Source organism: Podarcis liolepis, assembly GCF_965112155.1.
Source record: "Podarcis liolepis genome assembly, chromosome: 3".
NCBI lineage: Eukaryota > Metazoa > Chordata > Lepidosauria > Squamata > Lacertidae > Podarcis > Podarcis liolepis.
The window spans coordinates 124,188,529-124,216,427 of NC_139557.1; the positions used below are offsets into that span (position 1 = coordinate 124,188,529).

At 51.9% G+C, this 27,899-nt stretch overlaps 2 protein-coding genes across 3 annotated transcripts in view; one reads left to right on the forward strand and one right to left on the reverse strand.

Annotated features, from left to right (window-relative positions):
- HADHA (hydroxyacyl-CoA dehydrogenase trifunctional multienzyme complex subunit alpha) overlaps window positions 1-11,607 on the forward strand; it is a 35,282-nt gene extending 23,675 nt beyond the window's left edge. Inside the window, exons 15-20 of the mRNA XM_083494427.1 lie at window positions 1,550-1,690; window positions 3,116-3,184; window positions 4,807-5,002; window positions 7,359-7,473; window positions 9,041-9,186; window positions 11,123-11,607. Coding sequence (XP_083350553.1) covers window positions 1,550-1,690; window positions 3,116-3,184; window positions 4,807-5,002; window positions 7,359-7,473; window positions 9,041-9,186; window positions 11,123-11,268 — 813 coding nt within the window. The 3' untranslated portion in view covers window positions 11,269-11,607. The remainder of the gene's footprint in view (window positions 1-1,549; window positions 1,691-3,115; window positions 3,185-4,806; window positions 5,003-7,358; window positions 7,474-9,040; window positions 9,187-11,122) is intronic.
- A 5,215-nt stretch (window positions 11,608-16,822) lies between these two features.
- GAREM2 (GRB2 associated regulator of MAPK1 subtype 2) overlaps window positions 16,823-27,899 on the reverse strand; it is a 30,643-nt gene continuing 19,566 nt past the window's right edge. For both annotated transcript variants that reach the window (XM_083494303.1, XM_083494304.1), the window contains exons 3-6: window positions 25,627-25,757; window positions 22,599-23,807; window positions 20,945-21,108; window positions 16,823-18,384 (exon numbers count right to left, since the gene is read on the reverse strand). In XM_083494303.1, the coding sequence (XP_083350429.1) occupies window positions 17,523-18,384; window positions 20,945-21,108; window positions 22,599-23,807; window positions 25,627-25,757 (2,366 nt within the window). In that variant the 3' untranslated portion in view covers window positions 16,823-17,522. The remainder of the gene's footprint in view (window positions 18,385-20,944; window positions 21,109-22,598; window positions 23,808-25,626; window positions 25,758-27,899) is intronic.

Consider the following 27,899-nt stretch of genomic DNA (forward strand, 5'->3'; position numbering starts at 1 on the left):
TTTTTCAGCATGGGGCGGGCGGACTATACACTGGTACCTCGGGTTACATACGCTTCAGGTTACATACACTTCAGGTTACAGACTCCGCTAACCTAGAAATAGTGCTTCAGGTTAAGAACTTTGTTTCAGGATGAGAACAGAAATTGTGGTCCAGCGCCGCGGCAGCAGCAGGAGCCCCCATTAGCTAAAGTGGTGCTTCAGGTTAAGAACAGTTTCAGGTTAAGAATGGACCTCCGGAACACATTAAGTACTTAACCTGAGGTACCACTGTATTTTGCAACAGCAAAAAAGAACAAGGGACAATGAGCGGTGCCTGAAAGGGCTCCAGAGAAGGGCTGCTTTAAATGGCAGCCGCTCGAGAAGGGCACTCAGCCATCTGTGGCTACTGTGTCTTGCGAGTGGCAGGGGCTGGTGGTGGCGGTGGCGGTGGGAAGATGAGCAGCGCCCAAAGGACTCCGGAGAAGGGCTGGCACCAACAAAGCCCAGCCCCCTTCCTTCTCTAGGCAGGGCAGGAAGCCAGGAGGAGGGAGGGAGGAGGCGCCGCTGCCAGGAGAGGGAGGGAGAGAGAAAAAACCCGCGCACTGGCGATGCACGCGCTGGCAATTCCTGGACCGTCCACGGGCCAGATTTAGAAGGCAATTGGGCCTGATCCGGCCCGCGGGTCTTAGTTTGCCGACCAACGCCATACATCATCCATCCACCCATTGCATTTTTATCCCACCTTTCCTCCAAGGAGCTCCAGGTGGTGTACGTTCGTCTCCTCCCCATTTTATTCTCACCACAATCCTGTGAGGTAGGCTAGGCTGAGAGAGAGTGATCGTCCCAAGGTCACGCCCAGTGAGCCTCGTGGCTGAGTAGGAGGATCTGAACCCTGGTCCCTGCCAGCTCTCCAACATGGCCTAGGACCCTTGTACCTACGGGACTGTCTCTCCCTGTATGCCCCGCAGAGGAGCTTAAGGTCCATAAATAGCAACACCCTAGAGGTCCCGGGCCCTAAGGAAGTCAGATTAGCCTCAACCAGAGCCAGGGTCTTCTCAACACTGGCCCCGGCCTGGTGGAACGCTCTGTCTCATGAGACCAGGGCCCTGCAGGATCTGATTTCTTTCCACAGGGCCTGTAAGATAGAGTTGTTCCGCCTGGCCTTCGGCTTGGAGCCAATTTGATTCCCTCCCTCTCTTTTTTCCTTTCTCCTCCTGTGATGGAACTCCTGTTTGGGGCCTTCCCTGGCTTTTTTCTGGCCCATGTAGGACCAGTCTGGATAGTTGGCCTTGGTGAAGACTTGACGTTTTCATCCCCAAAAAAGTTTTTGATTTGAGTTCCTACTGAAATGAGGCTGCATTTTAATGTTGTATTTTAATCTTGTTTTTAAGTTGTATTTTAATCAATTGTTTTTATACCTGGTGTTAGCCGCCCTGAGCCCGGTCTTGGCTGGGGAGGGCAGTGTATAAATTATTATTATTATTATTATTATTATTATTATTATTATTATTATTTATTACACCACACTGGTTTGCATCCCGCCCTGACCTTACCTGTCTTGGTCCTCCAGGTGATTGGGATGCACTATTTTTCCCCCGTCGACAAGATGCAGCTCCTTGAGATCATCACCACAGACAAAACGTCCCCGGACACGGCAGCCGCTGCAGTCGCCGTGGGCCTCAAGCAAGGGAAGGTCATCATTGTCGTGAAGGTGAGCTCTGTTTTGGTTTTCCGGGAACAGTTTCCAGCTGGGTCACGAAGGGCAGAGGCTAGACCAGCGATTCCAGAAGGGGGTGGTAGTGTCTCCTTCCAATTCCGAGGGGGCTTGCTAGGAGGCACTTGAGGTGTAAAGGACAATCAGACCTTGAAAAGCTGGTATTGCCAGATCTAGTTCGTCTATTTTGTGGAATTACCCGGGAAGGCAGCCCATCTAGGAGAAGGAAGACCCTGACCCTAAACCTCCGCTGCCTTGTGGGACATCTTTGCAAGAAGAAAAGGCCGCTAGAATACTGGTGGCCAAAAATGGGAAGAGTCAGGAGACTCCTTCAATCTCAGAGTGGCAAATCAAATTTTGCAAATATATTGAACTAGCCAAGATGACAGCATCAATCAGATTGCAACAAAAACAAAAATTAAGAAAGGAATGGAAACGTGTTGAAGAATATATTGTACATCAACCTTCTGATCAGCAAGTCCTAGGCTCTGTGGTTTAACCCAAGGCGCCACCTGCGTCCCTATAATCCCCATGTTACACCCCCCCAACTACACCACTCGTACGTCAAGGTTACATCATGAAAGGGGAGGTCTGGTGGCAGGAATCTGAGCATCCTGGACCCTGCCCCATGGTTCCTCTTGCCCTCCACCAAACATCCATCAAGTGGAACAAAAGAGATCTTTACATTTCCCTGTTTCCCAGCCAAGTTCATTGCACCCTTTTGTCTTCATCTGGGTTTGTTATTTCTGGAATGGCTACCTGTCTGGCACTCAGGTATCAGGATGCCAGGGATTATCCCTCAGGCATAGGGGCTGCTGAGGAGCTGAGCTCACAGGTCTAGACGAGTTTCTGAAGTTTTCCCTGTGAGCCAGTACATAGATACATTTAGCAGTGAATTCTTACATTTGGTATCGTGCAGCAGAGGCCCTTTGAATAGATAGGAAGAAACTGTGATGAAGTGTTTTGTGGGGACAAATCACAAAAGTCACAAAAGTGACTTTTGGTAGTGGGCTGCATGTGGGCTGCATGTGCATGACATCTGCTGGAGGGGCAACCCCCCCCCAAAAAAAACCTATACATAAATCCCTGCAACAAAGCTGAATAACAAATGTGTTTAAGATAATTCTTTTATTGTTAATATTGATTGCCACTGTCAATAGCTGACAGTCCCGTCCCCCCCATGTGTCGGGAGCAGATGGTTCTGCATCTAGCAAGACTAGTGTCCTGCAGGTGGGCAGAGTCTCTGCTGCCCTGCCCTCCTTGGCAGACTTGGCCATCAGCATTGCTCCATCTAGCTCCATCCATCTACACTGACTGGCAGCAGCTATCCGGTGTTTTAGGCGGGGCACCTGGGGATTGGGCCTGGCGCTTTCTTCTTGCTACAACCCTTCCTGGCTTCATCTTCCTGCTTCCCCCCTACAGGACGGCCCGGGCTTCTACACAACCAGGTGTCTCGCACCCATGTTGGCCGAAATCGTCCGAGTCCTCCAGGTGGGTGTTGCTTGCCAAGGGTGGGGTTTCTGGAGCATCTTCCTAAGGGTGCTCTTGGGGAGATATGGTGGATGGGGGGAGCCTCTGCACTTCAAGACTTGCAAACAGCTGGGCTCAGCACAGCCACTGGGGCTGTTGCATTTGGTTTCCTTTTTTCTTTTTTATTCAAAATTATAACAAGACACATTATCCAAAAACATATCATCCTTGTTTTCCCCCCATTTTTCCTCACTTCCCCCTCCCACACAAAACCCACCCACCCCAACCCCCCGACTTCCCTCAGTTCCGGTCTTTGGTTTCTCTGAGACTGCTGTTTTCTGCATGTTACAAAGTTGTATAGATCCTCAAAACTTTTTAGCTAATTATTATCAATAAAAGGTTTGTGAATGTTTATTCAAAACCTGCCAAGGAGTCCAGTTCGCTTTGTTGCGTCTTCAAATACTTTGTAAAGGGTTCCCATTCATCTTTAAAGTCACAGTTATCCTTGTCCCGTAGCTTATATGTCAGTTTTGCCAGTTCTGCATAGTCCATCAATTTTTCTTGCCATGATTCTTTAGTTGGGGTTTCTTCAGTCTTCCATCCTTGTGCTACCAGAACTCTCACGGCCGTTGTCGCATACATGAAGATGTTTTTCAAATTTTGGTTTCCTTGGCCCATTCCTCCGCCCCCAGCCTTCACTGCCCCGAGAAGCTCTGAATCCAGGCAGAGGAGACCCCTCCCGGAGAGCCCCCACTTGGCCCTGTGGGCCTGTGAGGTGTCTTTCGTGGATGAAGCGGTTAAACGATGCTAGTTAACCTGCGGAACTCACTTCCACAGGAGTTAGGGACGGCCGCCAACTTTGTGGTTGAGAGGAAAGGCAAATGAGAGGGGAAACAATAGAAGTTATTTTATTATTATTTATTAGGTTTACATACCGCCCCTATCGCAAGATCTCAGGGCGGTTCACGGGACAAAATTATGCCTGACATGGAGAAAGTGGATGCAGAAAGGTTTATCTTTCGTTCGGCCCAGACACTGAGGTCCAGTGCCAAGGGCCTTCTGGCGGTTCCCTCATTGCAAGAAGCAAAGCTACAGGGAACCAGGCAGAGGGCCTTCTCGGTGGTGGCGCCCGCCCTGTGGAACGCCCTCCCACAAGATGTCGAAGAGAAAAATAAATACCAAACTTTTAGAAGACATCTGAAGGCAGCCCTGTTTAGGGAAGCTTTTAATGTTTGATGCATTACTTTATTTTAATATTGTGTTGGAAGCCGCCCAGAGTGGCTGGGGAAGCCCAGCCAGATGGGCGGGGTATAAATAATAAATTTTTATTTTATGATTATTATATCTCCCTCTCTCATAAGACCAAACATCACAGACATCCACTGATGTTGAAGGTTAAGGACAGGTTTCCCTCTGGGGCGTCAGGGTGGCCAGTGTGGGAATAGACCCCCGGACTAGATGGGCCCCTGGCCTGATCCAGCTGCAAACTCCTCTTTTGTCCTTATGGGACGGGCCCTTCCTGGCCCTCCTCTCGCCCTTCCCCGGTCGTTCCCCCACCCCTCCGCCCCGTCACCGGCAGCAGTGCCTCCCCAAGCGCCCCCTGCTTTCCACCCGCCGCTGACCCACCTCTCTCTCCCTTGCAGGAAGGCAACGACGCCAAGAAGGTGGACGCCATGTCCACTGGCTTTGGCTTCCCCGTCGGAGCTGCCACGCTGATCGACGAGGTGGGCGTTGACGTGGCCACGCACGTGGCAGAGGACCTGGGCAAGGCCTTTGGCGAGCGCTTCAAAGGGGGCAACGTGGAGCTGATGAAGGCCATGGTGGACAAGGGCTTTCTGGGTGAGTGTCTGAGCGACGGCCTCTTTCTGGAGGCGCAGGTCAATTCTGTGTCCAGGGCAGCTGTTTACCAGCTCCATCTGGTATGCAGGATGAGACCCTACCTGCCCGCAGACTGTCTTGCCAGAGTGGTGCATGCTCTAGTTATCTCCCGCTTGGACTACTGCAATGCGCTTTACGTGGGGCTACCTTTGAAGGTGACCCAGAAACTACAACTAATCCAGAATGCGGCAGCTAGACTGGTGACTGGGAGCGGCCACAGAGACCACATAACACTGGTCTTGAAAGACCTACATTGGCTCCCAGTACGTTTCCGAGCACAATTCAAAGTGCTGGTGTTGACCTTTAAAGCCCTAAACGGCCTCGGCCCAGTATACCTGAAGGAGCGTCTCCACCCCCATCGTTCTGCCCGGACGCTGAGGTCCAGCGCTGAGGGCCTTCTGGCGGTTCCCTCATTGCGAGAAGCAAAGCTACAGGGAACCAGGCAGAGGGCCTTTTCGGTAGTGGCGCCCGCCATGTGGAACACCCTCCCATCAGATGTCAAAACGATAAACAACTACCTGACATTCAGAAGACATCTTAAGGCAGCCCTGTTCAGGGAAGTTTTTAATGTATGATATTTTAGTGTTTTTTGGTTTCTATGGAAGCCGCCCAGAGTGGCTGGGGAAACCCAGCCAGATGGGCAGGGTACAAATAATAAATTATTATTATTATTGTTATTTCTGGAAACTTGCGTATCGACAGCAGGCGAGGAACCAGCACACCCTCCTTGCTTCCGTTTGGGGAACAAACTTCTTCCGGGCAAACGGGGCAGAACAAATCCTGGGCACCTGGGTGTCGTGACCACATCGGTCTCACCCAGTCGCCACACTGGGCAACCGTCGAGCGGCTGTTGGGATACTGCCGGGAAGACGGGGGCATCAGTCAGGCCCCCAGCTGGCTCCAGCCACCGGCTGGCAGCCGGTCTCCCTTGGAACAGCATCAGTCAGCGACACGAGCCTCAGATACGTTTAGAGACCCGTGCACGCTCTGTCAGCAGAGAGTGTAAATCATCACACAGCAGAAGAGGCGGACAGAGAAATGTGCAAGCATATTTACAGCATTTATTCAGCATAGTTCAGGAACAAAGGGAAAAACATGTCTGCTTGCCTTCATGTCCAGCAAAACAGCAATACAGTGGTGCCTTGCAAGACGAAATTAATTCGTTCCGCGAGTTTTTTCGTCTTGCGAATTTTTCGCCTTGCGAAGCACGGTTTCCCATAGGGTATTAACGGTTTTAAGAAAAAGGAAACAAACTTGCAAGACGTTTTCGTTTTTCGTCTTGCGAAGCAAGCCCATAGGGAAATTCGTCTTGCAAAGCAACTCAAAAAACGAAAAACCCTTTCGTCTTGCGCGTTTTTCGTCTTGCGCGTTTTTCGTCTTGCGAGGTACCACTGCATAGCAAAAGCAACGTACAATGGAAGTTCCCAGCAAACCTGTGCTGGAAGTAAACAGGCGTGTGACACACAACAGTCATGCCTGTACCCTTTTAAGGTAGACTGGAACTATATCCTAACAGCGGCAAAGGGCCATTAGGGTGTTGAACTGGGACCTGGGAGAGACCCGGGTTCAAATCTCCACACAGCCGTGAAGCTCCCTGGGTGTGTTTGGGAGCTAGTCGCTGCCTCTCATTCGTTTTGTTTGTATGCCGCTTTTCCACCAAAAAAAATCATGCTCAAAGTGACTTACAGCAAAGAAACAGAGATGCATTTCAAACACACAATACGAAAGCTTCTGAACTGGCTCCCAGTCTCTGGGTTCAGTCTTTCATTCTGCAAACAAGCCTGGAATCAATGGCTGTGGGAGGAGGTCCCCAGACTCTCACCTCCTCCTTCCTCTGCCACACACTTCTTCATTCATTCATTCATTTATTGAATTGGTATACCACCCCATACCCAGAGGTCTCGGGGCAGTTCACAATAAAAACCACATATATAACATCAAAAATAAAAATAATCCAATACACCCCCAAAAGCCGCCTTTTAAAGGGTATAGGATGTTGATTAACATTTTTGCCTGGTGCCCAAAGGTGTATAATGAAGGCGCCAGGTGAACTTCCCTGGGGAGAGCATTCCATAGATGGGGAGCCACTTCAGAGAAGGCCCTGCTCTCGTGTTGCCACCCTCCGAACCCCTCGAGGAGGAGGCACACAAAGGAGAGCCTCAGAAGATGATTTCAGGGTCCAGGTAGGTTCATAAGGGGAGAGGAAGTCCTTGAGATTTTGCGGTCCTGAGCCATTTCACTTCTTTCCATTCCGGAGCAGAGGGGGCTGCCCAACTGCTCCTCACCCCTTTACACCTCTGTGCAACTTCTTTCGCAGGCCGCAAAGCAGGGAAGGGCTTCTACCTTTACCAGGAAGGCGTGAAGAACCGGAACGTCAACACCGGCATGGACGAAATCTTGGAGAGGTTCAAAGTGGCCGCCAAGCCAGAAGTGTAAGTTCAAAAAAAGGAAGGCCTTCCTGAGTGAGGAAGAGGCCAGAGCTGCGGAATGAAGGCCCAGGATGCTGGTCTGCCCTAGTTCCCCAACTGCAAACCAACAGGCGCAGCTGGCTTAATTCTGAGTTGGGCAGCAGTCTATCTTGGCTAGTTCTGTCCACTCTGGCTGGCAGCAGCTCTCCAAACTGTCGGGTCAAGAAGGCACCTCTCCCAGTCCCGCCCTGTCCTATCGGAGGTCTTCCAGACATATATATTTAAAGGTAAAGGGACCCCTGACCATTAGGTCCAGTTGTGGCCGACTCTGGGGTTGCGGCGCTCATCTCGCTTTGCTGGCCGAGGGAGCCAGCGTTTGTCCGCAGACAGCTTCCGGGTCATGTGGCCAGCATGACTAAGCCGCTCCTGGAGAACCAGAGCAGCGCACGGAAACGCGTTTACCTTCCCGCCGGAGCGGTACCTATTTATCTACTTGCGCTGGTGTGCTTTTGAACGGCTAGGTTGGCAGGAGCAGGGACCGAGCAAAGGGAGCTCACCCCGTTGCAGGGATTCGAACCGCCAACCTTCTGATCGGCAAGTCCTAGGCTCTGTGGTTTAACCCACAGCGCCACCCACACATATATATTTACTTGGTGCTAAATCACTTGAAGACTTCCTTGAAGAAAGCAAAACGGTGCAATCACATCTTCATGTGTGTTTGACATGCGCGATTTCAGCCATACACGGTCAGAGGCAGACTGGTTGGGACTGTGCAAGTTAAATCCAGGCAAGGTTGAGAGCTTGAGAGCTTTCTTCGCACCAGGTCCCCTCGGGGTTACCTGGTGCAAAAAAGAGCTTTTAAGCTGCCTGCTTTACTTAATGGGCAAGGCTTCCTCAAGGCTTGAGATCCGGGAGTGCACTCCACCTCACCCACAAGCCATGGGGCAGTTCTGAGCATCCAGTTATGTGCTTTTCCCGTGTCTGTGCGAAACCCTTGCGACCGAACCGCTGCCTGAGATGCGATTGCACTGCACATGGATGTCACCTAAAACCTTAGTTTACTAAAATGCTAGAGTGATTAGAGTGTGATTAAATGATTAGAGCCAGTGTGGTGTATTGGTTAAGAGCGGTGGACTCGTAATCTGGGGAACCGAGTTCCCGTCTCCGCTCCTCCACATTCTCTCAGCCCCACTCACCTCACAGAGTGTTTGTTGTGGGGGAGGAAGGGAAAAGGAGATTGTGAGCCGCTTTGAGACTCCTTCGGGTAGTGATAAAGCGGGATATCAAATCCAAACTCTTCTTCTTCTACCTCCCCGGAGTTCTCTAACTGGACCCAGGTGCAGAAGTGGGTAGGATTCAGTATCGTGGTTCAGGACTAGAGTAGCACTGCTCAGCCCAGGGTCTTTGTTTCCAGGACCATCTTGACAGTCTTCTCTCACACAAATCCATTTCTGGTCCCCACCCTTCATTTTGGAAAACGAATTTGGGGGTGGGAGAGGAGAGCTCTTTGGTTGTCCTTGTTTAAACCACCAGGAGTTGGACATTTATTCCTGCATTGACGGCCGTCTCTGCGCTCCCTCTCTCTCTCCAGCTCCTCGGAGGAAGACATCCAGATGCGCCTGGTGTCCAGGTTTGTGAACGAGGCGGTCCTGACCCTGCAAGAGGGCATCCTCAGCAACCCCGTGGAGGGGGACATCGGGGCTGTCTTCGGGCTGGGCTTCCCCCCCTGCCTGGGAGGTAAGAAGGCCCAGGATCGCCTTCGTGCTTCTGCTAAATGCGTATCGTCAGTCAGCTCCCTCGTCCTCAGCTAGGCTGTCTACCATTCAGAGGGAAACTGGCCGGCTTAAGAAGAGCCTGCTGGGTCAGGACAACAGGCCATTTGGTCCCTCATCCTGTTCTCACAGTGGCTGACCAGGTGCCCATTCTGGGACGCCAGCAAGGAGGATTTGAGTGCAAGAATGCAGCTTTGATGAAGAAACATTGCTGATTCTGACCATGGAGCCAAAACAGCCTTCCTGGCTAGTGGCCATCAATAGCCCTTTCTTCCTCCTTGAATTTGTCCAGTCTTCTTTTAAAGCCATCCAGGTTGGTGGCCACCAGAGCTTCCTGTGGGAGGGAGTTCCATAGGTTAACTCTGCGCTGCAAAAATGAGTCAATATATCTTTGACCAGGGCCTGAGAGCAGCAGCCTTGGCGCTAACAGGGTTGCCTTATCTCAGCTGCTAGCTTGGGGTTGGCTGCAGAGGTTGCCTTCTGCCCACTCCCAATAATAATAATAATAATTTATTTGTAGCCCATCCATCTGGCTGGGTTTCCCCAGCCACTCTGGGCATGGCTCCCAACAGAATATTGTTGTTTAGTCGTGTCCGACTCTTCGTGACCCCCTGGACCAGAGCACGCCAGGCCCTCCTGTCTTCCACTGCCTCCCGCAGGTTCTTCAAACTGGTAGCTTCCAGAACACTGTCTCACCATCTTGTCCTCTGTCATCCCCTTCTCCTTGTGCCCTCCATCTTTCCCAACATCAGGGTCTTTTCCAGGGAGTCTTCTCTTCTCATGAGGTGGCCAAAGTACTGGAGCCTCAGCTTCAGGATCTGTCCTTCCAGTGAGCACTCAGGGCTGATTTCTTTCAGAATGGAGAGGTTTGATCTCCTTTCAGTCCATGGGACTCTCAAGAGTCTCCTCCAGCACCAGAATTCAAAAAACAGAATATTAAAAAGTCGATAAAAGATCAAACATTAAAAGCTTCCCTAAACGGGTCTCCCAAAAAGGGCAGTCCTTTTTGCTGGCATGAAGGATTTTTGAAGCAGCCACATGGAAATGCCTTGATCCCTGGGGAGAAACTGGGGGTGGGGGGAGGCCGGCTGTCTAGTTGCCCAGTTGTTCCAGTGACCAAGATGGGGAGTCTCCCCTGCCCCCCTTCCCCTGTTCCCCTATGGGAGAGGAGGTCTTGCACCTTGTAGCCGTTGGCTCTGCAAGGACATTTGCAGTTCTGGGGAGAGCCCTCTGCGGGCGGCGGGGGTCCCCACTTGCTCAGGAGACCTTGCTTAACCCCCCCCCAAATCTTTCTTTAATAATAATTTATTTTAAGTTTTCCATTTTAACAATCCAATCCAATCACATTGAATATTCCAAATTGTACAAATACATATCATAAAGTCCAAATATTTTGCCAAATTATAATTTTTTGTTGGGGGTTCCCATGCTTCAAGTTCAGTGGGGTCCAATCATCTCATATTTCTGCTGCTTTGAGTGTCCACTAGTCCTTTCTTTAAACCTTCTTGTTACTATCCTTCTTCTTTCATAGCCTCTGAGTTGTTTCCACAGGCGAGCTGAAATGAGCAATAATATGCTTCTGTGTGAACTTTGTATGACTCTCCCTTTTTTCTTTTTCTTTTGCAACTGGTAAGTCTTTTATTTGTCATATGTCCTCACACGCTGGTATTTATGCTGAATCCACCCAAAAGTCCTTCTCGGGTGGCAGACGCCATCTTCTCTCAGTTCCGGCGAAATAGAATCTCGGTGTTTGCTCATTAATTTTCTCAGACAGGTTGCACCAAACATTAGTCTTTCCAGGGGAGGTTTGCCAAATCGAACTTGAAATACAGATATAAGAACAAAGTAGGAGCTCGCCTCCCCCTATGACTATTAATCCCCCCCCCAATCTTTCACTGCAGGTCCCTTCCGGTACGCAGACTACTACGGGGCCCAGCGGCTGGTAGACCGCATGAGGAAGTATGAGGACGTCTACGGGATCCAGTTCACGCCCTGCCAATTGCTGCTGGACCACGCCAAGGACTCCGGCAAGAAGTTCCACAAGTGAACGTGCCTCTGGCGCCACCGTCCGTCCGACCCCCGGGAAAGGCGGGGGGAGGCAGGAGGCCTGCAGGAGAGTCTCCCGCCTGTAGCTCAGGGGGTTGTGGGTCTTAACCCTACAAGTGCCTTAGCCGCGCAGGCACTGTCTCCCCAACCGCAGCTCCAACCCCCTCGTCAGGCCGAAGGTCAGCCTCCGATTAATCCAGGGTCTTCTCTGCCCGGCCTCAGCCTGGCGCCCCACCAAGCCTGCCACCGGCTTTGGGTCTCGGGCCAACGGCAGCTGATTGTGGGCCCAGGACTGGCCTGCCCAAAGAACCCTTAACAATAAAACCCCAGTGTCTTGTTCTGTGGGTGAGCTCTGGTCATTTATTTGTGGCTGAATTTATTTATTTGTGGTTTATTTGTGGCTGAATTTTCACCTCCAAACGGGAGCTGCAGAGAAGTCCCATCAGCATACAGGTGAAACTCAAAAAATTAGAATATCATGGAAAAGTTCATTTATTTCAGTAATTCAACTTGAAAGGTGAAACTCATACATGAGATCGACTCATGACATGCAAAGCGAGATATGCTTCGACTTCTCAGAGGCCCAATCTTGCTCAATTTGCAATCCTTGTTTTGCTGATTTCCTTGAATATTCTAATTTTCTGAGATTGTTAATTTGGGGTTTTCATAAGCTGTACACCATGATCATTGCAATGATAACAAATCAAGGCTTGACATATCTCGCTTGGCATGTCACAAGTCTATCTCATATATTACTTTCACCTTTCAAGTTAGATTATGGAAATAAGGGAACTTTTCCACGATAATTCTAATTTTTTGAATTTCTCCTTTTGACCAGAGTGCTTTGATTTGGTGAGCGTCCCTGGAATTAGAGGGGGGGTGACCCAGAGTGTCATCTAGGCCACCCGCCCTGCCCTGCAGGAACGCCGTCTTCAGTGGGGAGCGCCAGGGGTTCCCCAAGGGGTCTGCCTAAACCTCCCAGGGAGTCCATGGCACCATTCACATTACGATACGATACAATATCTTTATTGTCATTGTCCCACAACGAAATCTGCATAAGACATTCTAAAACCCCTAAAAACTCTGAAACCCCATTTTAAAATACAGTATACTCCTATAGAGACTCCTTATACTTCGTTTAAAACCAGAATTGCATTTGGTAGACACCGTTTCTCTGGCGGCTAGTCCTGGTCTTTATAACCCTGGACCTTCTTCTAGGAGGCAGAAGCTGAAAGAGATCATTTCCGGGGTGCGCACTATTCTGCGCTATCTCTGCAGCTTTCTTATGGCACCTGGAAGTGTAGGTTTGATCCAGGGTGGGAAGAGTGCACCCAGTTATTCTCTCCGCAGTCTTTACAACCCTGGACAGCATTGTTTTCCCCCTGACCGTGCAGCCCCCAAACCACACACACAGACCATAAGTTAATACACTCTCCACAGTACAATGGTAAAATGCCATCAGCAGGTCTTTTGAGAGATTGTTTTTCCGGAGGATTCTCAGAAAATATAACCTCTTCATCAGGTCTGACAAAAACTGCCATAGATATATCAATATTTTCAAAAGCAAGGGGGTTCATGTCTTGGCTTTTGAAAAACAGGAGGTCTGCAGTACTTGGGAACTAGGGGGGTAGACAAAGCAGATCCGAGTGCGAATTGCGCTGTGCTCTTGTGGGGAGGGTGCGGATGGCTGCCCTTTCTCCCTCGCCCCCCCCCCGCTTGGCTGCAACACATCATAATGGCAATGGGGGGGGGCTATGGCAAGATGGTTGCTGTGACTCCTTACCCAACTCATAGGGTTCCTCCCCACCTAGGGTCACCACGCTGGCCAGGCAGCTCTGCGTCCTGTTTTCCCACCGCTATGGGGCCCCATCCACTTCTGCCAGCCTCCAGCTGTCCCTGGGCTCCTGCAGATCTCCAGCTGCCAAGGCTTAAATGGCCAGGGGGGAACTCAGAAGTCTTTGCCATCAGGATATGTGTCCAAGGTGCCGCCTCTATCAACGCTCTACCCCATCTCTGTTCAGCTTCGCACTGTGGACTCCCCCTTGCAGCAGCTCTCCAGGAGGTCTCTGCCCCCCACATCCGATGCAGATCCTGCTGGCGGGGACCAGTGGTGTAGCGTTGATTGCCAGTGCCCCGGGACAGGCAGGGGGGTCACACATGTACCAGGGAGGCTCCAGCCCAGCGCCCACTGCCAATGGTGCCAGGGCGAAGCCATTCCTACCAGAGCAAGGGGGACGACGACGTGCTGAGCCGCCTTCATGTGGGAGACTGGCCACCCGACATGGCCCTTCGTGGATGGAGAGGAGCCATACTGCCTTGGCACCTGGTTTGTGCCCCCTCAAAAATTGTGCAGCCCCCCTGACACCCCCCACACTATGCCCCTGGCAGGGACTGTACCTGGGCTGCCCCACTGCCAGTCCCCATTTCTCCTTCACACACACCCCCCCAACCCTCGCAAATATAGCTGGTGCGGCACCCGGTATTCTAAAGCAATCTGATTAAACAATCACATCCCGAGCACAACATGGTTTCTTAAATAAACTGATTTATTTGACTACGGCAGTGGCTAAAGTCGAAATGAAGACGAGCGTTCTGCAGGCCTCCAGGCTTGAACCCCGAAGTCGTCCTCTACTAAAAAGTTACAGGAATAAGTCACGGCACTCTTGGGGGAGCGATGTGGAGAGTGTCTGCTGGGAGGCAGCAGAGCTGAACCACAGGGCTGGATTAGTGAAACATACCAGCTCACAAGAGGCGCTTGGGATGAAAACAACCCAGCTGCCCACAGGTTGTGCTAAAGTGCCATTAGTGAGCTGCCCCCTTCCCAGGGCGGGGCGTGCTGGACTCTGGCTGCCTCGTGGCAGGAGCAAATAGAATCATAGAATCATAGAGTTGGAAGAGACCACAAGGGCCATTGAGTCCAACCCCCTGCCAAGCAGGAAACACCATCAGAGCACTCCTGACATATGGTTGTCAAGCCTCTGCTTAAAGACCTCCAAAGGAGGAGACTCCACCACACTCCTTGGCAGCAAATTCCACTGTCAAACAGCTCTTACTGTCAGGAAGTTCTTCCTAATGTTTAGGTGGAATCTTCTTTCTTGTAGTTTGGATCCATTGCTCCGTGTCCGCTTCTCTGGAGCAGCAGAAAACAACCTTTCTCCCTCCTCTATGTGACATCCTTTTATATATTTGAACATGGCTATCATATCACCCCTTAACCTCCTCTTCTCCAGGCTAAACATGCCCAGCTCCCTTAGCCGTTCCTCATAAGGCAGCGTTTCCAGGCCTTTGACCATTTTGGTTGCCCTCCTCTGGACACGTTCCAGTTTGTCAGTGTCCTTCTTGAACTGTGGTGCCCAGAACTGGACACAGTACTCCAGGTGAGGTCTGACCAGAGCAGAATACAGTGGCACTATTACTTCCCTTGATCTAGATGCTATACTCCTATTGATGAGGCCCAGAATTGCATTGGCTTTTTTAGCTGCCGCGTCACACTGTTGGCTCATGTCAAGTTTGTGGTCAACCAAGACTCCTAGATCCTTTTCACATGTACTGCTCTCAAGCCAGGTGTCCCCCATCTTGTATTTGTGCCTCTCATTTTTTTTGCCCAAGTGCAAAACTTTACATTTCTCCCTGTTAAAATTCATCTTGTTTGTTTTTGCCCAGTTCTCTAATCTGTCAAGGTCGTTTTGAAGTGTGATCCTGTCCTCTGGGGTGTTAGCCACCCCTCCCAGTTTGGTGTCATCTGCAAATTTGATCAGGATGCCCTTGAGTCCATCATCCAAGTCGTTGATAAAGATGTATAAAAATAAATTAACGTTAAATAAAATGGAGTTCTTGTTATTAAATATACCAAGAAAAAAGCACACCAAGAACTCTGGCCAGTATAAGTTTCAATAGTGGGAGTGGTCCCTACTCACAAATCAATACTCAATTGTAACAAAAACTATTCCGTTCAAAAGTATGTATTCTGACAAGGATTACAAACTCAAATAGAGATTACAAACTCAAACTCACAAGGATATGTATAACACAATAATTCGTTACAGAATTAGAGAGAAGAGTTTATGAGTAGAGATAAGTTCATGCTAGTCCGTAGATTTGATGTGAAGGTCTTAGTTTCAATCATTGAGCAGAAGTCAGTTATGGATCAGAAGCCAGGACAGGGCCCTGTTTCGATGTATTCACCTTCATCAGCTGGAAGCATCAAACATTACATGAAAATACATTCAAATTCTAAATTATCATAAATTATAAAACAGTCATAAAACAGTATTATACAACATTTGGTTCCTTACCTAATTTTTAAGGGGTCGTGTAAGTTTGAAAAATTCGTATAAATATATCCTGTTATTTTCCACATTTGATTTGTGAGTAGGGACCACTCCCACTACTGAAACTTATACCGGCCAGAGTTCTTGGTGTGCTTTTTTCTTGGTATAGGAGAAAATAAATTGACGCAGTCAGCAAATACCCCCAAACCTCTCCGTGGGCAAATGAAGGAGTTGCTGAGGAATTCTTGAACTGTGTGCATCTGCAGTTGCACTGCCCAAGCGTAGAGTTTGTAGCTGAGAATTTGCCACTCATACTTTCTTTAAGCTTCTAGAGCTCACGGCAATGGAGACATGCTTTAAAAGGTGGGGGGGGCAGTGGCTGTGTGGTGAAGGCACGAGAGGGGCAGCTTCAGTGTTCCGTGCAATGCAGCCAAATCCACGAGGGCAGTTTTTGCTGAATCCCCCATCAAACGTCAAGCAAAGGCACCTCTTTCAAGACAGGAACTTTCTAAGCTTGCTGCCCTTCCATAGGCAACAAGATTCCCCCATACATTGCATTCAGGCAGGTAAGTGCTCACCTTGCCAGCATTCCAAAATGGAATACTCAGAAAAAGCTGTAGGAAAAAGCAATTGTCCTCTGAGGTCCTTCTTTGTGTTCCTCCTCCGCTAGAACTGTCCGGAGAGCAGCAACACGAGAACGGAGCCTTTTCTGCAGTGGCTCCCCATCAGGACTGCTCTCCCCAGGGAAGCTCGCCTGGTGCTTTCACTACAGATCTTTAGGTGCCAGGCAAAAACATTACTCTTCTCCCAGGCTGTTAAATCTATGGCCTTTTCAGTTGTGGGAAGGTATTGCTCTCTTTTTTTTTACTATTACGTATTTAGTGTTCTAGGCTGAATACTGCCCTGTGGTCTCTTGCTGAAGCATAGTGTGCTAATTTCATAAATAATGATGACAGGGGCCCTAGACGAACCACAAGAAGCTCCCACCGCTATACCAGCTGGGGTGGAGAGGCTCTGGCTCCGTGGGGCAGCGGATGCTGGAGGGCAGGCCCCTCGCGCTGTAGACCTAAAGCACTGCCTCCCACAAGACCCCTCGCTTGGGGAGGGGGCCAGCACCACAGTCGCCGGCTGCCTCGGTTTCCCATGCGCAGAAAAGCTCCCTGGCTCCCGTCTGCCTCATCTTTCAAACTGGCAGCCTCACAGCAATGAGACAGATCTAAGAGGGGCCTGTTTGCTGGAATAAAAATGGGAGCTGTGCGGCTCAGAGGGGCTTCCGTTGGTGAGAAATGGGGGTGGCATCACGACTCTCCTCCCAGCCCACTTTTGCACTGCTTTCTTTTCCTCCACACTGGACAACCGGACACCACATGCAGGAATGGCCAATGCGCTAGCGCTGGGCCAGGGCAGACAGAGTCGCCCAAAACACTCGTAGGTCTCCTTCAGACCCTTCGTCATCAACAGAAGAGCCTGCTGGATCAGGCCGATCACCCAGCCAGTCCAGCAACCTCTTCTCCCAGTGGCCAGCCTGATGCCCTCATGGGAGCCCCATACGCAGGATTCGAACACAAGCCCTCTTCCCGCCTGTGGCTCCCAGCAACTTGCATTCAGAAGCATTGCTGCCTCTTAAGCATGGGGGCAGAGCAGAGCCCTCCCATCGATTGCCTTCTCCTCCCTGGATTTGTCTAATCCTCTTTGAAAGCCATCCTGCAGCAGTGAGTTCCACCGTTTAACCTCCTGGCTCCTTCCTTCCTTTTCCACTGGGTTTATGCTTCAGGCTCACCCATCCAGCCCTCCCTCCAGCTACTCTCTGCCCACCAGCGCTCTTGGGGGTGGGGGAGACCCTCTCGCAAAGTGCTCCAGCACCACTGCCCTCTTGCGACAGATCCAGAGGCCTCTCCCCACATTGCCAGGCAAAGCGACCCCCTTCGCCTGCAGGTCCAGCCCCTGCGGACCTCCCAGGCTCCTCCTCCCACCCCACCCGGTTCTAGATCTTGGGGCGCCAGCCCTTGATGAACTGCATGATCTTCTTGACCTGGAGCTTGGTGAGGCGGAAGTCCTCGCTCAGAATCTCCTCCGTCAGCTGCACGAAGATGCTGCCATCAATGCGCTCCCGCGCAAAGAAGCTCACCACGTCCTCCGAGAGCCCGATGAAACGCAGGCAGCGAGAGACCTCTTCCAGAGACAGGGCGGACAAGTCGGCTGGGGGCTGCCAGGGAGAGCCGTCCCCGCTGAGCCGGGCGGGGGGCACCTCGATGACCCCCGGGGCCAGGTAGAGGCGGGTGGCGGCACCCAATTCTGTGCCACAGGTGACGGAGGGCGGCAGGGGCGTCCGGAGGGGGACATGCTCGGGGGGCTCGAAGGCCTGCTTGGCAGGGCGGGGCGGGGGCACGGGGCTGTAGCGGGGCTCGCCCTCCGGGGAGGAGGAGGAGGAAGCAGCGGTGCCCTCAAAGGGGTCAAAGGTCTCGGGGGAAGAGGTCTTCTGCCACTCGAGGGGCTCCAGCCACTCGGAGGAGGCTGGGTTTGAGAAAGGGTTGAGCGCCCCAAAGGGGGCAAAGCGTTTCTGGGGCGCCTGGGGAGGCTTCAGGCGAGGGCAGCTGCGGTAGCTCTTGAGGGCGCTGGTGTCGCTGCCCGCCAGCAGCGGAGTGGGCCTCCCTGTGGCCACGCTCAGGTCGCTGTACGGCCACGGATCCGACCACGAGGAGCCCTGGGCTTGAGACTGGGCCGGGGGGCTGGCCAGCGGGCGGCCGGAGGACTCCCCCGCTTTGCAGTCTCCCCAGGTGCAGGGGTAGCAGTACAAGGAGTAGGAGTCGGGAGATGGAGAACAGCTGCCACTCTGCGGCCTCGACCTGGGAGAGGAGAGGAGAAGGGAGTGCAGAAGTCAGAGGCGGAGCAAACTCAGGGATCTCTGCAGGGGTCAGAGGGTGTGTGGTTTGCACACACACCCCACAATTCTGCACCCAGAGCCCCCCGGCAACCCCCACGCTATGCCACTGTTCTAGACTGCCTTTACACACTCACTCCAAAATGTTAGCCAGTCAGAAGTTCCCTTTGCAGAAGGCACAGGAAGCCACAAGACTTGTTTTAATAATAATAATAATAGTAATAATAATAATAATAATAATAATAATAATAATAATAATAATAATAATAATAATTTATTATTTATACCCCGCCCATCTGGCTGGGCCTCCCCAGCCACTCTGGGCAGCTTCCATAGAAACCAAAAATACAATAAAATATCACACATTAAAAACTTCCCTGAACAGGGCTGCCTTAAGATGTCTTCTGAATGTCAGGTAGTTGTTTATCGCTTTGACATCTGCTGGAAGGGCGTTCCACAGGGCGGGCGCCACTACCGAGAAGGCCCTCTGCCTGGTTCCCTGTAACTTCTCTTCACGCAGGGATGGAACTGCCAGAAGGCCCTCGGCGCTGGATCTCAGTGTCCAGGCTGAACGATGGGGGTGGAGACGCTCCTTCAGATATACTGGACCAAGGCCGTTTAGGGCTTTAAAGGTCAGCACCAACACTTTGAATTGTGCTCGGAAACAATTCCAGGAGTCTATGATTCTATGAACTAGCAGGCACCCAGAACCAAAAGTATGCTTCCCTCATCAAGTAAAACAATTGAAATACTTAACTGACTGACCAATCATGTCAGTTCTGCTAACAAAAGTCCTGCGCCCCCCACAAAATAATTCCTGGCTACGCCTTGTCTTCAAGGCCCAGCAGGATAGACAGGCTCACTTACAGAACTGAAGGTCTCAGGAATTCTTCCAGGGTCACCTGCTGCTGTTTCCCCTTTTTGCAAAGCTTGAAAGCCAGCACAGTTTTCCAACATCCAGACAGAAAAAGTCCAGCATCTTTCCAAACCCTGCAGCAATATTTTTAGCACCGGGATTTTTGCACCTCCAGAAGCAAACTTAGTGGCAACTTTCCGGCAGAGAAAGTTCTCAGGAGCCCAAGTCTGTGGCCACGTGGGGGCGCTTTTGTGCCAAGGACTAACTTAGCCAGCTAGCCCGGGTGACCATCTAATGTTTATTGGATGGATCTTCCCCCTAAATTGATTCTTGAATTCTGAATTTATTGTTATTCACGTCTTATACTGTATTTTATACTGTTTTTTTTGTTGCATCAATTAAGTGTTTTAAATTTGTTGTTAGTCGCCCTGAGCCCGGTTTTCTGAACCGGGAAGGGTGGGGTATAAATAAATAAAAATATTATTATTATTTATTAAGGTGAACAAGAGGAGAACCAGCTTTCCTGGCAGTCAGCTTTCACCAATCCTAGATCGTGCCCTCAGCAGCCTGATGACCCAGGACCAGGTGACTCTCCCCACATGCCCATGAAGTCCCAACACCTGACTCAGTGCTTCATTTAAAGCAGCCGGCACCAACCTGCTGCCCATCATAGAGTTGGAAGGGACCCCCGAGGGTCATGTAGTCCAGCCCCCTGCAATGCAGGAACCACAGATGAAGAACGCTCAACAGGTGGCCAGCCAACCTCTGCTTACAAACCTCCAAGGAAGGAGAGCCCTACCAGCTCCCAAGGGAGACTGTTCCAGTGTTGAAAAGCTCTTGCCGTCAGAAAGTTCTTCCTGATGTTCACTCAGAATCTCCTGCGTTGTAACTTGTAGTCATTAGATTGGAGCAGGAGAATACAAGCTTGCTCCCTCTTCCCTTGAGATACCGTATTTTTCTGTCTATAAGACACCCCCATGTATAAGACTCCTCCTGTTTTTGGGGACTCCGATTTAAGAAAATGGGGGGAAGATACTATCCGTGTATAAGATGAGCCCCAATTTTGAACCTTATTTTAGAGTAAAAAAAACACGGAAAAGTACGGTATTTGAAGATGGCTCTCATATCCTCTTCTCCAGGCTAAGCATTCCCAACTCCTTCCACCGTTCCTCATAAGGCTTAGTTTCCAGACCCTTGATCCCCTTGGTCTCCCTCCTCTGCACACCTTCCAGCTTGTCAACATCCTTCTTAAATTGTGCTGCCCAGAATTGGACACAGTATTCCAGGTGTGGTCTCTCCAAGGCAGAATAAAGTGGGATTATTCCTTCCCTTGATCTGGACATGAGACTTCTATTGATTCAGCCGAAAATAGCATTAGCCTTTTTTGGGGGGACTACAACTCCCAGCATTCCTGAGCACTGGCCATGTCAGCTGTTGCTCATGGGCATTGTAGTCCAGAACCTCTGGCAGGTGGCTGGTTCAAGACCTTGTTGGGTTCATAACCAGGCTTTCCTTCGTGTCGAAAACTTACACGAAGGAAGACAGAGAATGAGAGCACTCTGGAGCATGGAGCACTTGCGTGGCTTCAACTGAGAAGCCACGGCCTCTGGGAGGAGGGGAGAAGCCCAGGGTCCTCAGCCCGCCCCCCCCCCCTTGGGAAGCAACTTACCCATCACGCAGTCCAGGCGAGTAGTAGGAGAGGCTGGAGCTGGGAGAAGCAGCTCCCTGGAGCTTTGGGAAACGCAGGGGCACCGGAGGGCTGGAAGAGGCTGGCGCATGGCCACCCCGGGGTGGAACTGGGGGCGCGACAAGAAGGCGGCACTCCTCCCTCACCTGGAAAAGATGGAGAGAAAGAGATTCATCCATTTTCTGCAGTGGTGATAGACAGCTGGAAGCCAAGACCATAGCGATTGGAAGGGCAGAACACACACCTCTAAATGGGGGCACAGAAAGAGTCCCAATGGGAGGGGCAACTTTAAGAAAGAGGCATGCCCCCAAAGATGAATGCCAGTGGCGGCTGGGTGGGCAGAAAGGGGCATTTGCAGAAGAGGCTTAGCAGATGTGGCCAGTTTTCCTCTGCAAGTCTCCACACAAACCCACCCTCCGGCTGGGTTTACTGTCACTGTCGGAGCTCAGTTTGGGGGGGAACTGATTAAATACACATTCAGCCACTCATCCCTAAAAGCCCCTCGCTGCATTTGCCTTGGGAGGGAAACTCAGGGGTCACCCACCCCTTCGCCCGATCATATTGTGTTCTGATTAATTCCCCCAAATCCAAGAGGATTTCTGGTTGTTCTGCATCTCTGCCTTGCAAAAACCTAATCTTACGCACTGAACTGAAGTGCAGGTAAGCAAAACCCCTCTTTGGGTTTTCCGCACAACTGCTAAGATCTTGGACCAGTAGCAGCCAGGGATGGGAGGCAGGGAAGCAGCCGGCCAGGGGCTGGGGCTCCGCCATTTTCACTGCAGGGAGGCAAATTCTGTGCAATCTGTCATTTCATCCTAAAACTTGACTCTCCAGATATGGAACCTTCTCTAGCCAAAAACCCCAATGCTAGCCATAAGCAAAGCTTAGCAGGACAGCTGGGGGGGGGGGGAGACTCCAGAGCTGCCCCAACCCAAAATCTTACAGCCTAACACTTTTGCAGGCAGACCTCAAATCGGTCAATCTCAAAAAGGCGCCGCAACCACACGGAGCAGGCAGCCCGAACTTCTGAACTGCTCCCCTTTCTTGGTATGTTTAGGGTTGCCATATTTCGAAATGCGAAAATCCAGACACAAAAATCGCTGATAATAATAATAATAATAATAGTAAAAAATTATCGATGTTTTTGAATTATTTTTAAGAGAGATCAGCAAAAACAACACTGTCTGGATGGGTTGCCACACGTCTGGATTTTCCCAGACATTTTGCCAAATTCCGCCTGGACACTCCTTCCGAAAGCAGTACAGTCATACCTCGGGTTACAGACGCTTCAGGTTGTGCGTTTTCAGGTTGCACACTGCACCAAGCCCAGAAGCACCGGAACCGGTTACTCCTGGGTTTTGGCGCTCGTGCATGCGCAGAACCGCTAAAATCGTGCTTTGCGTATGCGCAGAAGCGCTGAATCACAACCTGCAAGTGCACAGATGCAGCAATGCGGGTTGTGAACGCTGCAAGTTGCGAATGTGCATCCCGCACAGATCACGTTTGGGACCCAAGCGTCCACTGTATTCCAGATATGTCCCCGCGGGTCGTCAACGCCCCCCGCGCCTGTGTCCCCAAACCGATCCAATCAAGCTCCTCCACATCCCCTTTCCCGGTCGCCTGAGGCATCCCTCACCGCTTCAGACTTGGGCGGGACCGGGGGCGGAGCATCTCCCGCAGGCTCCTCCCCTAGCAGGCCCTGGCGGCACGGCGGCGGGGACCCCAGGGGCGAGGCGAGTCCGGCGAAGGAGATGAGGTCTCTCTGGCCCGGGTTGGCGCTCTCAAAGCCGGCCGGCTTTCCGCTGGGCTCGGCGTAGCTCCCGCGGTTCTGGTTGGTCCACAGCTCCTCGTAGGGCAGTTCCGGAGCCCGGAAGGCTGGCTCGGTCCAGTCGGGGGTTGTGTATTCCCGCTCGGCGTCCGGGGCGTCCGGGAAGAGGGCCTCGTGGTGGTCCTGGCGGGAAGGGAGGAGCGTCCTCTGGCTCCTCCCCCCAGAGGCGGGGTCCTGGCGGGTACCCCCGGAGGTGCTATAGAGGCAGAGCGAGAGGCGCTGGAAGGAATGCGCCAGTTCGTCGCGGGCATAGCCCTGGAGGCAGAGGCGGACGCGCCGGGGACTGGCGCACTCCTCCGCCAGGTCCGCCTTGGCCTCGCGCACCGCCTTGGAGTATTCGTTGGGGTCGAAGCACTCCTGGCAGAGGGCGGCACTCTCGCGGAGGAGTTTCTCCAGGCGGGCGTCCCCTCCGCCCCACAGCGCCCCCTCGGGGAGGAGGAAGCGGGGCATGTCCGTCAGCAGGAGGAAGTGGAAGGGCGCCACGGCATCCCTGCGCAGTATGCAGCAGAGGACCACCGTCTTGGAGATGATGCTGAGCAGCTTGTAGCAGTGGCCCTCGCGGATGGCGTGGAGGTCGTAGGGGTTGCGCGGGGGCCGGGTGGGTACCGTCACGTTGACGGGCAGCCGCACCTTCTCGATGATGCTGCGGATGGTGTGCTCGCCCTCCTGCATCTGAATCTCCAGCGGGGAGCGGGTACTGAAGCGCCCCTTGCACTGGAAGGGCAAACTGAGGCTCTCGTTGGTGCGGTGGTTCATGCAGATCAGGCAGGGCATCTTGCCCTTCAGCGGGCGGCTGCCCCCGCCGCCGGCACCACTGCTGGCGCCACCACCGGCCGCGGTGCCTCCGCCAGCGACACCCGCCTTGCCCAGCTTCCGCAGCAACGTGTTAAAGCGCGACTTCTCCTTGGCGGCTTTCGCACACAGGATCTCGGCCTGGCCCATGAGCGTCAGCTCGTCCCCAGCGTGCAGAGTGAAGTTGTACACCTCGCTGTCCTCGCTGAACTCCCCCGAGACCACCTGGGAGGAAGAAGAGGGTCAGCCAGGAGATGGAAGAAGAAGGGGCACAAATATAGAACAGGGGGGAACTTTGCTTGCCAGTAAGGTAAAGGTAAAGGGACCCCTGACCATTAGGTCCAGTCATGGCCGACTCTGGGGTTGCGGCGCTCATCTTGCTTCACTGGCCAAGGGAGCCGGCGCACAGCTTCCGGGTCATGTGACCAGCATGACTAAGCCGCTTCTGGTGAACCAGAGCAGTGCACAGAAATGTTGTTTACCTTCCCGCCGGAGTGGTACCTATTTATCTACTTGCACTTTGACATGCTTTCGAACTGCTAGATTGGCAGGAGCAGGGACTGAGCAATGGGAGCTCACCCTGTCATGGGGATTCGAACCACCGACCTTCTGAACGGCAAGTACCTGGAGTAATGTGTCCAGTTCTGGGCACCACAGTTCAAGAAGGACACTGACAAACTGGAACGTGTCCAGAGGAGGGCAACCAAAATGGTCAAAGGCCTGGAAACGATGCCTTATGAGGAACGGCTAAGGGAGCTGGGCATGTTTAGCCTGGAGAAGAGGAGGTTAAGGGGTGATATGATAGCCATGTTCAAATATATAAAAGGATGTCACATAGAGGAGGGAGAAAGGTTGTTTTCTGCTGCTCCAGAGAAGCGGACACGGAGCAATGGATCCAAACTACAAGAAAGAAGATTTCACCTAAACATTCGGAAGAACTTCCTGACAGTAAGAGCTGTTTGACAGTGGAATTTGCTGCCAAGGAGTGTGGTGGAGTCTCCTACTTTGGAGGTCTTTAAGCAGAGGCTTGACAACCATATGTCAGGAGTGCTCTGGTGGTGTTTCCTGCTTGGCAGGGGGTTGGACTCGATGGCCCTTGGGGTCTCTTCCAACTCTATGATTCTATGATTCTATGATTCTAAGTCCTAGCCTCTGTGGTTTAACCCACAGCTCCACCCGTGTCCCTTGCTTGCCAGTAGCACATGTGAAAAGGATCTAGGGGTGTTGGTGGACCACAAGCCTAACCAAAAAAACCTGATGCTATTCTAGGCTGCATCCACAGAAGTCTAGTGTCCAGTTCAAGGGAAGGAATAGTCCCACTCTATTCTGCCTTGGTCAGACCACACCTGGAATACTGTGTCCAGTTCTGGGCACCACAATTTAAGAAGGTTGTTGACAAGCTAGAAGGTGTGCAGAGGAGGGCGACCCAGAGGATCAAGGGTCTGGAAACCAAGCCTGATGAGGAACGGTTGAAGGAACTGGGTATGTTTAGCTTGGAAATTAGGAGATTGAGATGAGATAGGACAGCCATCTTCAAATATCTCATGGGTTGTCCCATGGATGAGGGAACAATCTTGTTTTCACCTGCTCTGGGAGGTAAGACTCGAACCCATGGCTTCAGGTTAGAAGAAGGGAGATTCTGACTAAAGATCAGGAAGAACCTTCTGACACTAAGAGCTGTTAGACAGTGGGAAGCAGAGGCTGGATGGTCATCTGTCAAGGATCCTGCAGCTGCAATTGCTGCATTGCAGGGGGTTGGACTAGATGACCCTCGGGGGGCCCTTCCAATTTTAGAATTCTGCAATCCAGCAGCTCAGGTTTTGCGGTGCTTTCCCCACCTTATTATGGGGCAGGAAGGATCCCCAACACGGCTCAGCTCTTTGCCAGGTGAGCGGAAGGAAGCCAAGCGAAGAGGCGGGATTTCAAGTCGAGATGGAGAGACCTGACTCCCTCTCAATGTGGAAATGGCTGCCCTTCCATCCCTTTTGCACTTGAACCCTGAGCCGAGATCTCCCCACCTGGGTCCCCTTGAAGCGCCACTGACCTTGACGCTGAAGGTGATGGCCTCCATGACGAAGACCCTGTCTGGGAAGATACTGGCCACCTCTTCCACGCTGTTGAAGTACTGCACAGGCTCCCGGACATCCCTGTCCTGGTCAAGCAGCTTGAATTTCCCTGCAGGGTGCAAAACACACACCGGATCGGTTAAGGGAGACCTGCTGCTCCAGGGGTCAGCTCAGGGGGTCTGCATCTCCCCCGCTTTCCTGAGCCCGGCCAAACCCAGATTGGCCTAGCCCAGATCGCTGCCTCCAACGGTGCTCAGCGCCCAAGGGAGGAGACTCCTCAGCCTGACACAACGGGCACCGGATCCCCTTGTTGATAAGAAGTATCCTGCCCTTGAACATGGAATAATAATAATAATAATTTATTATTTATACCCCGCCCATCTGGCTGGGCTTCCCCAGCCACTCTGGGCGCCTTCCAACAGAACAGTAAAATACAATAACCTATTAAACATTAAAAGCTTCCCTAAACAGGGCTGCCTTCAGATGTCTTCTAAAAGTTTGGTAGTTGTTTTTCTCTTTGACATCTGGTGGGAGGGCGTTCCACAGGGTGGGTGCCACTACTGAGAAGGCCCTCTGCCTGGTTCCTTATAACTTGGCTTCTCGCAGCAAGGAAACCGCCAGAAGGCCCTCGGAGCTGGATCTTAGTGTCTGGGCTGAACAATGGGAGTAGAGACGCTCCTTCAGGTATACTGGACCGAGGCCGTTTAGGGCTTTAAAGGTCAGCACCAACACTTTGAATTGTGCTCAGAAACGTACTGGGAGCCAATGTAGGTCTTTCAAGACCGGTGTTATGTGGTCTCAGCAGCCGCTCCCAGTCACCAATCTAGCAGCTGCATTAGTTGTAGTTTCTGGGTCACCTTCAAAGGTAGCCCCACGTAGAGCACATTGCAGTAGTCCAAGTGGGAGATAACCAGAGCATGCACCACTCTGGTGAGACAGTCTGCGGGCAGTGAGGGTCTCATCCTGCGTACCAGGTGGAGCTGGTAAACAGCTGCCCGGGACACAGAATTGACCTGCACCTCCATGGACAGCAGTGAATCCAGAATGACCCCCAGGCTGTGCACCTGGTCCTTCAGGGGCACAGTTACCCCATTCAGGACCAGGGAATCCTCTACACCTGCCCACCCCCTGTCCCCCAAAAGCAGTACTTCTGTCTTGTTAGGATTCAACCTCAATCTGTTAGCCGCCATCCATCCTCTAACCGCCTCCAGGCACTCACACAGGACCTTCACCACCTTCACTGGTTCTGATTTGAAAGAGAGGTAGAGCTCAGCTTCATAGAATTGTAGAAGTTCCAAACAGGGCCGTCTTAAGCATAAGTCATTCTGCGCTGGCACTCCACGTTGGGCAGTGCTGGGAGTGTGCGCCAACAGCGGAAAAGGCAGCAAAGGCGCACAAAACAGGATGCGTCACGCAGCACCCACAATGTTACACGACCCTCCAGGCGTGGAGCGTGCAACCGAAACAGCTGCCATGCAGCTGCGGCAAGAGCCGACAGCCGAGTGGTGGCTTGGCAAGAGTTCGGGGGCCAGCGTTGGAGTCCGGGGAAAAGCTGCCCACGGTGCTTCAACAGGCTCTGCTCTGCTCAGCTGTCGGCGCCTTTCCCCTGGACTCCAACGCTCAGCCCCGGACTCTCAGCCTGGTGCCCCTGAGAACCAGGCGCCCGGGTGCCATGCACCCCTAGTGCCAATGGTTAAGACGACCCAGGTTCCAACCCCCTGCAATGCTGGAATATGCGGCTGGTTATGGCTGATAACCATTGAGGGAGAGCTCCTTGTCCAATTCTTGGGGGGGGGGTACGTAAGGGGAGCCTGGCTGGGTCAGACCAAAGATTGCTCTATTCAGCATTCCTGATTCCTACCCCCTAAAAAATGCCAGGAGTGTGTTAGCCCCCAGCAACTCCTCTCCAGAGGCCTGATGCCTCTGACTCGGGCAGGCAGCCTACAGCCACTGTGATCCATCTATTTATTGTTTGTTTGTTTCATACATTTTATAAACAAACGTGTGTGTGTGTGTGTGTGTGTGTGTGTGTGTGTGTTTTAAAAAAAAAAGAACCACAAAGCGGTTTACAGAGAGCACAAAACAATAACATGACAGTGGTACCTTGGTTTTTGAATGTAATCCGTTCCGGAAGACCTTTCGAGTTCCAAAACGTTTGGAAACCGAAAACTCAATACGGAAGCCTCAAAATGGAAAACTCAATAGGGAAGCCGCGAGGCATGTTTGACTTCTGAAAAGTGTTTGAAAACCA